General features: G+C 27.3%; 1 protein-coding gene across 1 annotated transcript in view; it reads right to left on the minus strand.

The window, feature by feature from the left end:
* Positions 1 to 15,102, minus strand: part of LOC142328869 (carboxyl-terminal PDZ ligand of neuronal nitric oxide synthase protein) — a 902,536-nt gene that overhangs the window by 362,926 nt on the left and 524,508 nt on the right. The window contains exon 2 of the mRNA XM_075372996.1: positions 2,033 to 2,104. Within this exon, the coding sequence (XP_075229111.1) occupies positions 2,033 to 2,104 (72 nt within the window). The remainder of the gene's footprint in view (positions 1 to 2,032; positions 2,105 to 15,102) is intronic.

Genomic DNA, 15,102 nt, shown 5'->3' on the forward strand with positions numbered 1-15,102 from the left:
AAAAACTTATTTAAACGTTTTAAAAAGTGTATTCATTTTTATTTTATTTCATTTCAGTTCTGTTTTTATAAAATAAATTACGATGAAAAAATTCTGATTTACTTTTAAAATTATTTTTTCATCTTTTAAAAGTATCATTTCCTTTTGTAAGTTGAAAAAAAAATAGTAGTAGCTATAAAAATAGAACAAAAATATATTCAATATGGAAATAATAGAAGACATTTTCTTTTTTGTTTGATATTTATTTCTAATAATTTATTAAGAGTAGAAGGAAAAATTAAAATATGATTTCATTTAATTAATATAAAATTATATATATATATATATATATATATATCAAAACGCCATTGATATGAATGCTTAAATTACACGAATCAAACGTTGTTTTGAATAAAAATTATTACACATTATTTTGTTCTTATTGGTTTTTAATACATCTTTTGTAAATATAAGTATAAAAAAATATTTCTTTATCCTGTTATGAAACAAAATGAAAAACAAATCTACAACCAATGCAATGATATTAGGGGTTTTTTGTTCATGTTATTCCCATAAAGAATAATTTTAACAAAATGGATTAATATTTTTTCATAGTTCAGTCAATTTTAAAGGCAGAAAAAGAAATGTTGGAGAAATAATTTCTCTAAAAGACTTATTTAAAATATTAGGTCCTTAGTTGCAAAAGTAAAACAACAAAATCGCACTCCCACTTGAAAAATTTCTCTACACTAGTGGCTAAGTTGACATACTGTGTCAACAGTACCCCTTGTTACAACAAGGAGTGCAGTATAGCACTGACGTACAGCTGTTGTAGTCGCCTGCTATGTTGTGACGTCACGGGTGAACGGTAGAATTAAATAAATGAATAATATTTAAAGTATAAAATTGTAACTCGTCAGACTAACTCTTGAACTCCATCACCCGATTACCACGGTATCTGGTGCGTTAAGCCTTCCGGCTACACATCTTTTCCGACCGCACAAACGAATTTTTTTTTTCTATTTAAGTTATAAAATTACATTAGTTAACTAAGTAACAACCGTCGCCGCTACTACCGCCACACCAGCGCGAATTAAATACGGTATGCGCGCGCGCTTTAGTTAGAATCATTGAATTAAATAAAATAAAAAAAAAAGTTATATTTATATAAAATGACACATATTTTAAATTAAGCCGTGCATCAGAAACAACCCACAGTTGCACGAGTTTCCCTTAGCCGCGTGATAGCAAAGTCCTATATCTGTGTTGTCAGCTTTATAAGTGAAACAATTTTTCGTTGAATAATTTTTTTTTAAATATTAATCGGCTTTAGTAGTGATCAAGTTTTTATTTTATTTTATGCGTAGTTAAATTTTTACTATATATAATTTTTATTATTTATAATTCTACTATTAAATTACAACTATATATATAATTTTATCGATGTAATTATCATAATTATATCACTGTGACTGGTTGTATACCAATTACAACGCTATACAAGCAACATAAATAAATAAATAATAATAATTATTCGTTACGACAATTAATTTCCTAAGTACTTCTCTTTTTATATATTCACTAATGGCCAAGTTATACTCGTCGAGTTATGATTTCGCTCTCTAAAGATGATGAGGAAGAAAAAAGTAAACAAGAATACTAAGAAAACAGATTTTTAATCATTATAACAGCAATAAGTGAAGTTACCTTTTAATTAAAATGTTTTACCTTAAAAAAGATGCTTTTTCAAGGCTTTCAATTAAAATGAAAAGACTTCAAGTTTTTTTAAGAGAAAAAGAGATTGCTTGGATGAATATAGAAATGTTTCTTATTATGGTTAAATAGTGCAAACAATGATTACTAAGCGAATTGTAAGTATTAATTAAAAAAATAACTTTCTTAATTAATTGTTATAGATCAGATTCTATTTACAATTTTAGAAACTTACAGTAGAACAATGAGATTATTTTTTCAAAATAAAAACAAATAAAATAAGTTTTTGTTAATATTATATTTAAATAATAACAAAAATTAAATACATAAATTTACTTACTCTTATCCTTCGCATGGCTGCAACTATTTCCACTCTACTAGTAGGCCTCGGTACATCAAGTGTTCCAATATACTGTAACAAAATATAAAATAAAATAAAAATTAAAAAATGATCCCCAATTAACAAATGTATATAATATCTATAATGTATGTAATATAAATGTATATGTATGTAAACATATCGTACCTATAAAGCAACTAGTCCTGACGGACTGATTCATCAACGCCCCGCAAAAACTACAGAAGATAAAGTGATGAAAATTTGTATATATGTTCTTCTTACGGTGTAAGTGCAAACTAAGAAATGATTTTTTGAAATTTCAATTTAAAGGATTAAAATGGAGTAACAATGAAATTTACTATTTTTGTTAATTTCTCGGTAACAAATGAAGATATCATCTTGATTTTTGAGGGGTGTAATTTTCATGTAAATATCTAAAAACCAATTTTTTGATTTTTCGAAATTCAAACTTCAAAAAAGTGAAAATAATTTGAAAAATGACAAAAATTTTCAAATTTCCAAATACATTAATCTATATATTCACTAGATTGAGGCTGCGTAAACTCTTCAGATAAATATCTAAAAAAAAATTCGGATTTTTTTAATTTCGATTTTTTAAGGAGTGCGACGGTGTACCACGCGGCAACTAAACCAACACAGCCACTGTTACTGTATGTGCGACGCGACGTTTATAAAAATAATAATTATAATAAGAAACGAAGTACGGTCACCTCTTAATGGTGCATGTCGAGCAATGATAAAAACATGCAAAATACATTTTTCCCGGTTGTAACCAGTTATAACAAATATTTTTAAAATGGAGGCCTACTGTTTTAAAACCCACATTCTTAGATCACTCAAAGACCGGGTCGTGTACTGACCAAACTGTCGTTCTGAAGAAGTTACACTACACCGATTAATTTTTTTATAAATTGAACAGGTTTCAATTTTCATTTGCCATTATTATTCCCACAAGCATGAGTTTAATGAATACAGCGAGGTCCAAGGAACAGAATCATCTGTTTATAATCGGCTAAATATTTCCTGACCGCAACGGGAGTTAAGAGAAGACTGTTTCTCTCACAGACAATTTTATGTGGCTTTCTCTAGAGTAAGTTTACGCAGCAACTTATTCATTCTATCACCGCAAAAAAGAAACGCAAACTTTTCCATTAAATTTGGTGACGGGGGATTTAATGAACATCTAAAAAAAAAATATTCTTAATAAATAATTTTTATTTATAAATAAATAAATTTGCTATTAAAAAATATTGTAAGTAAAGTCCCATTGATAACGCGAGCGAAGCCATGACGGGGAAAGTAATATCTTTCCCATAAAAAAGAATAGTGCGTGGGTTTGTTTGTTTTATGGAGGTGCTCACATTTTTATTTTAGCTACTACTGGCGTAGAGCAGACCGTGTGGTGCGCCGGACAGCTGCGCGCAGCGCACGAATGATTCATTCGTTCGAACGATTTATACTTCTCGAAAAATTCATTCCTTCGAACTATTTATACTTCTTTAAACGAAAGCTTTATCTAAAATGATAAATGATAAAAACAAATTTTTGGGGGATAAAAAAGAAAACATTGGGGGTTAGAGCAGTGTTAAAAAATTACAACTCTAAAAGCAGCTAAAAATGTTCAGGATTTTGAAGCTTTTCGTTGTAAAAGTTTTTATTGTTTTTAGTACGCTAAATTCATAAATTTTATTTAGTTAAAACTGGCAAAAACATTTAACAAACACATATGTAATGGAACAAATAATGTAACATTTGCACGGCGGGCCATAGACCGCCTTTTTTCTAATAAATAGATAAAATTAAAATTATATATTATTAATATTATAGTTAATTATATTAACTATAACGCAAATAAATAAAAAAAAACCTAAATAAAGATAAAATTGATATACAATAAAATAACAATTCTAAAGGCGTTAATAAGTACTTGAGTACGTATTAAAAAAAAAATAAAGTTAAACGAAGTTGCTAAAAATTAAAATTGCATTAAATATTTATCAACAGAAAAATGTTGTTTTTCTAAAAGGAAAGTTTTGTATTTTATTTTAAGCTAAAACATGTTGTGTTATCTGGTTTAATATTGTTATTTTGTAAGAATTAAATGTTGTTTTTTCCACATTTCCACAAATGCGTGGAAATAACACAGCCTACTTTAAATTTATTCCGTAAATAATCAACATGAGTTCACATTTACTAGCACCAAACAAATATACTCATATAACAGCCTACTTTAATATTATGTAAATTCGTTCTGAATTTTTTACTGTAATACTGAAATACAATTCAAATTATAGATATATATATTTTGTTAAGGATTATGGTAGAGAAAATACATTTTTGTATTAGGAATCGATTGCTCTCCCCTTCCCATCAACATTCTACGTAATTTACCGAGATTAGGTGAAATTGATGAACAAACGTTTTTAAAAACTCAGAAAATATGGAGAAGAATAGAAGGACGGGAATTATATGAAGATAATAAGGAAGAGAAAAACATCATAGTTGAGTCAAATCCTGCCTAAAAATTGTCCACAAAATGGATCATACAAGGAAAAATGAAAGGAAGGATTTTGATACTTATAGATATTAGGAAAGAATAATTTATAAAACTAACTGAATATGCTCACGACCAAGAAAAAGTAGAATATGTATAGAAAAAATTATTTTTTCAAGAAAATGATAGTGCGAATTTTTAATTTTTAATTAAAAAACTACTACAACAGAGCAAAAAAAAAAAACAAAACAATAGAAATGCAGACAAGTAACCTATCAGTACGCATATGAAATATGCTTATTACACTATAAATTGTTTTTTTTTTTTTTTTTTTTTTTTTTTTTTATGGAGAATACACGTAACCATCATTTTAAATGAGAATTTATTTTTCCTTCGTTAACCTTTTCTCACCATTTTCTTAATTTTGGATTTTACTCTACTATCATTACATGCATTAATGAGTAATATTAAAAATATATAATATTTAAAACCTTTGTTACAAATTAAAATATATGATAAATAATTATTAATAATAATTAAAATATTTAATAACAATTAAAATTATTATTATTATAACAGTTACATTAAAATATGACAGATCTACATCACTGAAAAGAGCCATCATACACTTATTACTGGGTTACTTTAAGAAATACTATCATAAAGAAAATCACCCAATAACTTTTTTTTTCTAAAAATGTAAACCATAGTATTAATTAACATTAGTATTAGTATATACATTAGTAGTATTAGTATTAACATTAGTTAATGTATGCTTTTTTTAAGTAAAATCCAAAGCATTCTTTTCTATTTTTCACATCTATACTGAAATATATTTCAAATGTAACAGTTCACGAGGCGCTTCTTTAAGTCTATTCTATCTTACGTATGTTTCTTTCAATTAAACACTTCCTTACCAAATACTATTCTAATTTTTATTCTATATTCACTTTTTTTAACCTTACGTTAACATTATACCTAAAAACCCTAGACTGCTTTAAGTAAAGCAACTTGCAACTTTGACTTGAAAGTCAAATCGAACAAGTGTTCGATTTGACTTTCTTTGTGGAGAAATTTACATATGTAAACTTGTTTGATTTGCCTTCCTTTATGGAGAAATTTCCATATGTAACAAAATAAATTAAACAGTCGAATCTCGATAACTCGAATCCCAAGGGAACAACAAATTACGTTCCCTATTTGTGCATAGATTGTGCCATGAGTATTTATAATAAAATAAATCATTTTTCGTTTCTTTCACTATTTTCTACGTCAGTCAACAAAGAAGCGAAAATTTTAGATTTCATCCATGCTTTTTTATTGCGAGTATAATGAACAGGGAATGATTTTACTCCAACAAAACATTTCGGGGTTTTTTTTTATTTGCCTATAAATAAAGACTTTAATCACTCTGTGCCTCCCAACAAGTAACCCTTTGCTGAATTTACCACCTTAGAATTTCCCTTTTTTGAATCACTTGATCTTTGGAAGAAATTTGTGAAATAAAGTAGTCCCATCTGCATTAAAAACATTTTTGTGGTAATACGTTTTAATCATCTCAGAAAATGAAGATGATTCCAAACACCTTATCATCCATGTTTCCATTATTACCACAAATATTCTTAAAAATAATGTTATGTTATGTTTTTTTAAATTTTTAGTCAATCATTACTCGTCTTAAATTTGTACTTGACCCAAACTCTAGAAAAATATTCTGCCTTTTTTTTTCAAAAGTAGGCGCCCCAAAGTTGTTTTTTTTCTTTGCTGTGTTTGAACCACTCAACCATACGATTTTCAATATCAAAAAACTCAGTTTCTCTTCTTCGGTTAAATTATAAATTAACTTAATTAACTCATTTAATAATCTTGCGTTTACTGGTAATTTAATTTTTTTTTCCGATAATTAAACTATTTACCTTACTTTTAGCACTCATACTAAACTTCACTAAGCTGTACATTACACGCATGTTACACCATAACTGTTATACAGTTAACAAGCCAAACACGAGGACGATGATCACGCACAAGTAAAAACACGCTACACTGACAGTTTCAGCAAAAATCGACAAGTTACAATATCCTTGTTTATCAGATTAGGGATTCAAGTTAGCCAGGCTCCACGGTAAGAACTTCGAGATATAGAGTTAACGTTCGAATAATAGAGGTAACGCTGTGTAAGGTTTCGATTTAAATACGAAAAAGGTCAAAATTTGATCACTTGACTTATAGTTGTTTTTGAGTAAGGTAGGTTTTATCAAGGGAACCGAAAAAAATTATCGTTATCAAGAATTTGAGTCATCAAGTATTTACTAGAATCGACTATAATCTAGAGGAGAAAATAAATTTAATTTTAAATACATCGAGGAATGGTAAGAGCTTTCATTATTTATAATAATTATCCAGAAAAATCATTAACATACTTAAAATTTTTGTTACGCTCTACAACTTAAAAGATTGTACAATTTTCAAATTCAGCACATGAAGTTCTAGCTAATACATTAAAAAAAAGAAAATGTTAAATTAAATTTCAAATTCCATTACTTCTTAATTTTTCACCCTGAAAAAACCGCCTTTCAATATAAAATTCATCGCCGATTAAATAAACACATGTATATTTTTATAATAAAAACAAAACGGAAAAAATAATTTACAACAAAATAAGCAAAGGAAATGATTGGATATAACAAGCATTAAGATGAAATTTACCTCATAAACCAATTAAAACAGGAATAACGTTGAATAAGGTGAAAATATAACTTATATTAACTTCAGGCTTTAATTTTCATTAAATTTAATACATATATATAGACATTACAGTAACTAGAATTTGCTTCAGTTGACCTACTTCAGTAAATTTTAAGCCGCTGGAGCTGACACGGGTAATATGTACATATGTTATTAAGGAAGAGTAGTCGAATAGAACTGCTTGAATTTATGGCATTTATTCCCAAAGCGGTTAAAGGGTAGCAAAGCTGACCTATAACAGTGGAAAACCTTGTTGTTATAGTCATAGTTGGAGAAATAACAGTATTACACAAGACCAATAACATTTCTCAGTGATATGTGTAATAACAGTAATATGTACAAACAACGATAACAACAAATAAATGTTTAAATGGACTGAATACTAACTCTAAACTAAACAATATAATTACAATTTAATTTAATAAAATAATAATACTAAACAGTTTTTCTCATTTGAAAAACAAACGCAAATAGAATTTTTTTTTCTTTAGACAGTCAACACAAAAATTAAATAAAAATGATAACGTTACGAACAAACCGACTGAGTATATGGTAACAGAGGTTTTACGCAGTCATATCGTTTTGATTAGACTGTGTTTACTTCAACAATAAAAGTAACACGTATGTAGTCAAAAATGCTTAAAATCATTTAATATTTACGTTTAAATATTCACTCAATTCGTCTGTAAATTATGATCACTATTTATCTGCCAACTGTTAAACAAATTTATCATTATTACACACTGAAAAAAAAATATGTATGAAAAAATAAATTAATAAATTATAATAATAATTGAAAAACAACAGTTAACGAAAAAATATAAAAATTATTTTTAGAAGGGGACTTTAAAAATAAATAATAAAAAATTCTTTTCGTTTTATAAAAAGCGAAAATGGTACCCCGCTGCCTTCTTCTGTAAAAAAAATATACTTTCACATATTAACATGCAAAAATTATTTAAGTGACACCTTCATTCTGTTTACAAGGCTTGACAACTAAATAATAAACTTTATAATTATTATCGGAAAAGCAATTCTGATTAGTGGTACGTATACTTAAGACATGTAATAATCCATAATTAAATTTGTCATGTGTAAAGAAAAAACATTAAAAAAAAAATTTAATATTCACTGAATATATTGTTATTTGAAAGAAAAGAAAAATGGATCAGAAGTATAAATTAATGTTACAGATTTATGTTTGAGAGATAAATTCAATTTACAAAAATAAAAACAAAAGTAATGAAATTCGATAGAAACTAGGGCAATGAGGAATTAAATATTTAATTAGGATAACATAATACAACAGAAGTTGCGAAATATTATTATTTAGTTAATAAAATTACAAGGGACGGATGAATAGATGAAAGTATTAAAAATAGAATTTTGTAAGCTACCATAAAGAAAAGAAATCTGACGGTACTTTACATAGATATAAGAATAAGAAAGAAATTCTTAAAATTATTTGCATGAAATTTATTGATAGATAGACAGCAACAAGTCGATTGTAAGGAAATCAGCAAAGTAAAAATAAGAGGTTTTGAAATGCATTGTTAATAGAAGACTGTTGAAAATAAGATTGGTTACAAAGTGCGAAATTGAAAAAGTATTTTTTTGCAGTTCTCCGCAAGATTAATTTTCCTTTATTTTATTTTATATAATTATTATATATATTTTTTTTTTTCAGCAAGAAATATACAAAACATAAATTCAATGAGAAAACTAAAAGATATATAATTTTTTTCGTTTTTCCAAGCTACAAAATGTTGTATATAAATGCTATTTTCGTAATCCTCATACCTCAAAAAATTAATAAAATCCATTTTCATCCCTTCAAATCCCACCATGCAGAAGAACCACCAGAGCGAAGGGGGGAAAGACAGCCCTCTGTGGAACCATCGTTCGTCTGTCCTTGAGCGGATGGGCGACAATGATGAAGCACGGGGACTCCTGACCCCCTGAGTTCAAAGGCACCCGCGGGGTTGAACTATACTTAACTGCTTATCCGACCCCGGGTGGGTAGGAATGGGGAAATAAAAGTTTTATTCGGTAGGGTACGGGCACACAAAGACTATTATAAAAAAAACATCTAGCCGAACCCGTGCGAGTCCGACACTCCTCCACTTTTGGGGGTACATAAATGGTATTTCTCCGCAACACCGATAAAAAAAATCTTTGAGCATAATTCAAGAATGACTCAACCAATCTCATCAAATTTTCACAGGCACAACTTCAGATACGCTACTACAGATTATCTAAATTTCAATGAATATGATACAGTAGTTTTGGAGATGTTTGAGCCACACATTTTATATGTACATCAACATATATAATGGTATTATTGTATTCCTTAAAAATTAAAGAAAATTCTATTTTAACCCCCAATCCCACCATGCGATCGAAAGTAATACCGTACTTTTCTTCAAAAGTCGGTAAAAAGAGATTAGTAAGATGAATTTGATGGAGAAAAGAGTTAATGTGACGTTATCTTTTTAAAAAAGGAACATGGATAGTGGAAAATTATTGAAACCACAGGGTTAATGAATTTTGTTACACACGAAGAGTAAAAAAACGTAAAGGGAGGTAAATATTAGAATGTATTTAATAATAAATAACTACGGATGTAAAATAGGTATTTTGAGGCTAAGATGATTCAAAACAAAGGTGATAAAAATTTTCTGCACAAGTATAACTTATTGAATTTTTTTCTTTTAAAATAAACAATGACAAAAAAATTAAAACACATCTACAAAAAAAAAAAAAATGTTATTAGCCCTAATTCAAAAATATTTATTCTTTACCTTATGTCCACAGTGAAATAAACACGTTTAAATTTAATTTAAATTTAAATTTTACGCTTTACCAAAACTCTATTTTAACGCTACATGTATCTTTCCACCCAATTTATATTTCATTCAGAATGGTTTAAGCCCTTTAAATCTTAATTCTAAATTTCCTTTTCTTGTAATTTTCTATTACAATTTCCTATTAACATTTAATAGCTTTCTCTAGCCGTAACTTAACAGCTTTCGTTTGAGCTCCGTTTATTGTTTTATCTAATTTTTACATCGTTCGTTTTACAAAGTACATCGTTCGTATGTACATTGTACCACGACTAACTCAAAATCGCTTTAAATTATTGAAATTTTTATTTTATTCTGCAGTCGTAAAAATAAACCGTAATACAATTGAATAAATTGATGTATTACGACTTTCTGGGTAACATGTAATTTTATAAAAACAACTCTTCTACGAGAAAACGTCGAAGATGTAGACATAAATACATTTATAACCACAGTTATGTCTATAATTCCTAACTACATCGTACACGATAAAAATCAAGAAGTAATGGTTAAAAAAAAAACAGTAGTACAGATGATAAAATTCATAGAAGAAAACTGGCGAGAAATTTGCTATAATAGTAAATATTAAAAAATATCATATTCCAGAATCTAAGTCCTTTTTTTGGATGATTAATAAACCATATAAGCTCGAAGCTTGTGCATGGAATTATGAAATGCGATTTTTTTGTAGCGTATGAAAAATACCACCCATTATCAGGAATCAAACCCGACACCTCCAAGTGAAAGATCAAGACGCTCCGCCACGGAGATCGGAGTTACAAACATGGTAAAAAAAAAAACAACTATATATAAATAGATATCAAACATATTCAGGTAAACATAAAAGCGATCATAATACAAAGGATGTACAAAAAAAGATTATTGGAGTTTTGAAGCTATTTAATAACTCTTAAGTTAGAATTACAGTAAATAATCACAAATAAAATTAAAAACTAGCTCTTCCAGTGGTTGGAGAAAACGTCAATCAACCAATCCCGTACAAAATTATGCCAATGAGGAAGCGCACCAATTTTCTGTCAAATAAAATTCTTTAATTCATATTGCAGTTGCAAAAATCTGATGTGGACATCACATGACGCCTATGTATGACGCCTTGTACGCCTATTTAAATTACATATACATATTTTTTTTAAATGAAAAGTACATAAAATTTTATTTCATTAATAACTATTTTTTTCTTTGTTTTATTGTTATTATTGAATTATTTATTATAAACATTTTTTTACAATCAGAGGTTAATAACTATTAATAAATCAATACATTTAAATTTTTAAAAAAAGTAAGAAAAAAGGAGAAGTCCAATTCAAACCGATGTGCTTTCTCCTTGTAAGATCCAAATATTTCATTAATTAAAATTTTATTTCATTATAACTCCTCAACCAATGAAAATAAGCGTCCTTATGATATATCGTTGAAAAGCTCTCAATGATGGCTTATTGCTGCAGTTAAGTAAAAGTCCAAAATTCAATTTTTTGGGGATTTTAATGGATACTTTTGTTACAGTCGATTGTAATCAAAAGGGGAGATGCACAACTATATGTTACAACAGTCCTAAATCAAAAATTTCAACATCCTACGGCTAATCGATTTTTAAGGAATTAAAAAGAAAGAATATAAATACTCATTTGTAATTCCATACTCTCAATCACCGGTATTGCTAGTTCACTAATACAAAGGAAAGACTCCCTGACACGTTCAAAATTTTCTCAGGCACCCTCTGTCGTTCCGTATGCTTGCCTTCACACAAGCATCCGGTCGTTTCAAACCTATTACGCCACTGAAGAAAGTTATTGCCACTTAAGGATCACAATTAAACTTTCAACAGAATGCACGTTGAACTGTAACTAAAATTAAAATTCATTAAACTGCAAAACATAAAGACTTTTTGTTCAGGAGTCACCATTTTTACTAATAGCGCTTTCAAGCGGAAAGATAGGGAAAAATCTACGCCCACGCGCGTACCTAAAACTATCCTATTTGCTGTTTGGTTCTAGTATTAAATCATCACTATTAACTTAATCCAGAACATATAATATAACAAATTACAGCCCTCGTGGTTTTTTTTTGTAAACCCAGTATATTTTTAATTTATGCTTACAAACTCTGTAAGTCGTTATTTTTAAAATTGTACTAATATACAATAAATTTTAATAAAAATACTTCAAAGTAAAAAAAATTCTTCCATTATAAAATTACAAGTTACATTGCAATATTTTATAATAAAATCATTGACTTATTATTAAATCAATAATCATTAATTAATTAAATCAGTATATCTGAAATTGTTATACAGAATGCCCCGAGAGTTGCTGACCAAACTTAAGGGACAGAAAAAAAACTGTTCATACGGACAAATACCATATTTCGCTTCATTATCCCACTGATCATCATTTTGTTTTTACAATAAATTTGTATTCCTTAAGAACGGATTAAAATATTTTAATGAAATCTCTAAATTGGGTTCACGTACCCAACGATTTCTCCTTCAAAATAAGTAAGTTTAAAAATGTTACCTTTGAAAAATCCAAAATGGTAATCAATGAAATTTTGTAGTCGTTAATAGCTCCCGTAAATATTACTTTCATCAAATTACGCTTTATTTAATAAAATGCTAAGGAACACCTTTACAGTATAATGTGACAAATCAAAAAATTACAAAAATATCCAAATGGTTGTTAAAAATGGATAAAATAAGTTGCGATAATCTTCCCCCGTAGCCTGCACGGGATGGCACTAAATTTTGAAAATCGTTAAAAATTTAAAAAATAATAAATAAAGATTATCCAATTTTACCAGTTCATAATATTATTTTTTAATTAGTGCATAGCTTAATAATATATTAATTTATAAAAATTATTTTGAGATTAATCGAATAAAATTCATCGATTAAATAATAATCATCGATGAATTTATTAATTTTTCCTGATTTTTTTTTAATATTCTTTAGAGTTGGATGTAGGCATGACCAATTTTCTGCGGTAAAGGAAAAGAGTTGAAAATATGATTTATTTATTAGGTTAGGTGTGTAGATTCCAAGGCATTATTACAGTTTGATAGCACTTTTATATAAATTCGACAAAGTTTTCTCAAAAAAAAAAAGAAAAAATTTATTAAATGGTAACTGAAATAACCCAATGAAATCCAGAAATCCAATTTTGAGGTATAATAATTAAAAAAAAATTTTTAATTAAATAAAAAAAATACATAACAGTACATAAAAATAAATCAATATATGTAATCTATCGACATTTAAGGTTTTCGTAACATAATAGATCAATTTACGCTCTCTCTTCTAACAAGATATTTTCTTTTAATTGTTTTTTTTTTCTACTAATTGTAGAAATCTATAACTGTTTTTTTTTTTTTTTTTAATAATGGTACATCTCAATTAATAAACTTCTAGGCTTCAATGAGCTTAAAAGAATGGAGAAAGTTTAGTTGTGTTAAAAAAATATCATCGTACACTAATTACACGAAAAAAAGCTTTAAAAAATTTAAAAAGGTGTTTTAAGCGGAATAGATTGTCATAATTATACTGAACGAATCGTATTTAGTACCTCTATAATGCTGATTATTTTAGAAAATTTAACTTTTCTTAAAAATAAATAAATACATTTAAAATAATAAACAGAATACTAATGAAATCAAATTTAAATGGTTTAAATATTTGTTAAACAATCTAAGAAAAGATTAGTTCTTAAAATCAGGGAATGATGAAGGTTTCCGTGAAATTCCCCAATAAATTCGACTATTTTACCCAGCGAAAATAAATTAAACATTTCCTAGAATAATTACGAAAAGACTAAGATATTTAAAGATTAATTAATTAAAAATCATATTCGATATATCTAATAAAGTAGTTCTAAGAAAGCCCCGTGGGATGTGTCTGAAAGTTAAAATAGATAGATAATTTTGTTAAATTTAATAAAAAAGTTAATTTTCATATCGGTGTGAAATTTATGATGGTAAGGATTGGGAGTTTAAAGTTTAATTTTCAGTATCTAACGGTGGCAATAATCTGACATTAAATTATGAGCAGACATTACTGCAAAGATGATTAATGTGGCATTAACTATGTACTCAAAGAAACTTTCACGTACCAGATTTAAAATACGTATTATCATTACCAACAAAACAATTTATTAAAAAAAAAAAAAAAAAAAAAAAAAAAGAATCGAGTCAATAAAATATTACAAAAATTTAATAATTTTTTTTTTTCTTTTTAGATTACTAAACATAATTTATATGTTGGCGTTTTAACGGAACCGACAAATATATTTTGTTGATGTTGATTACTAAAATGAAATTCAGGTGAAACTTCCCTCACACTTTACGTTGAAAAATAAAAAATAAACTACTATCATTCAATCGAGTTTTCCTAACACATGAGTATAAGAAAAGCATTTAAAAATAAAGAAAAATTAATGTATTATCTCTTTTCTTTCGAATAATTTAAATCTTTATTGTATTTTTTCAATCCAATATCGTTTATCTGAACCTGTTGTGTGACAAGAAAGAAAAAAAATTGTCTACATTGAATTCTTAAACTCAAAATCCAAACGCTGGATCTTTAAATTGGCAACTTGGGGTTTTTTATTTAAAAACACCAAGTTAAATAAATTTTAACAAGGTTTAAACGTTTCTAATGTTTGCAAACTTGTTGACGTTACTTAATATTTAGCGAATCTATCAAACAGGAAAAAATTATTGAATAACAGAACAGAAAAAAAAATGAATAATTAAAATAAAGCTTTACGTATTATTTGAAACATTCCAGAAGACAGAAAAAAAGTTTTTGGTATTTCTGCGCACGACTTTTTCGTTAAGGTTTTAATATTCTAATATTATTTTTTTAATCTGATTTAATATTGCTAACTATAGAAACCGCAGGTAAAGAAACGTCAACGTTCCATCTTACAGCATCATAACGAACCATACTTTTAACA

The sequence above is a fragment of the Lycorma delicatula genome, chromosome 8 (genome assembly GCF_047948215.1).
Source record: "Lycorma delicatula isolate Av1 chromosome 8, ASM4794821v1, whole genome shotgun sequence".
Taxonomy (NCBI): Eukaryota; Metazoa; Arthropoda; class Insecta; order Hemiptera; family Fulgoridae; genus Lycorma; species Lycorma delicatula.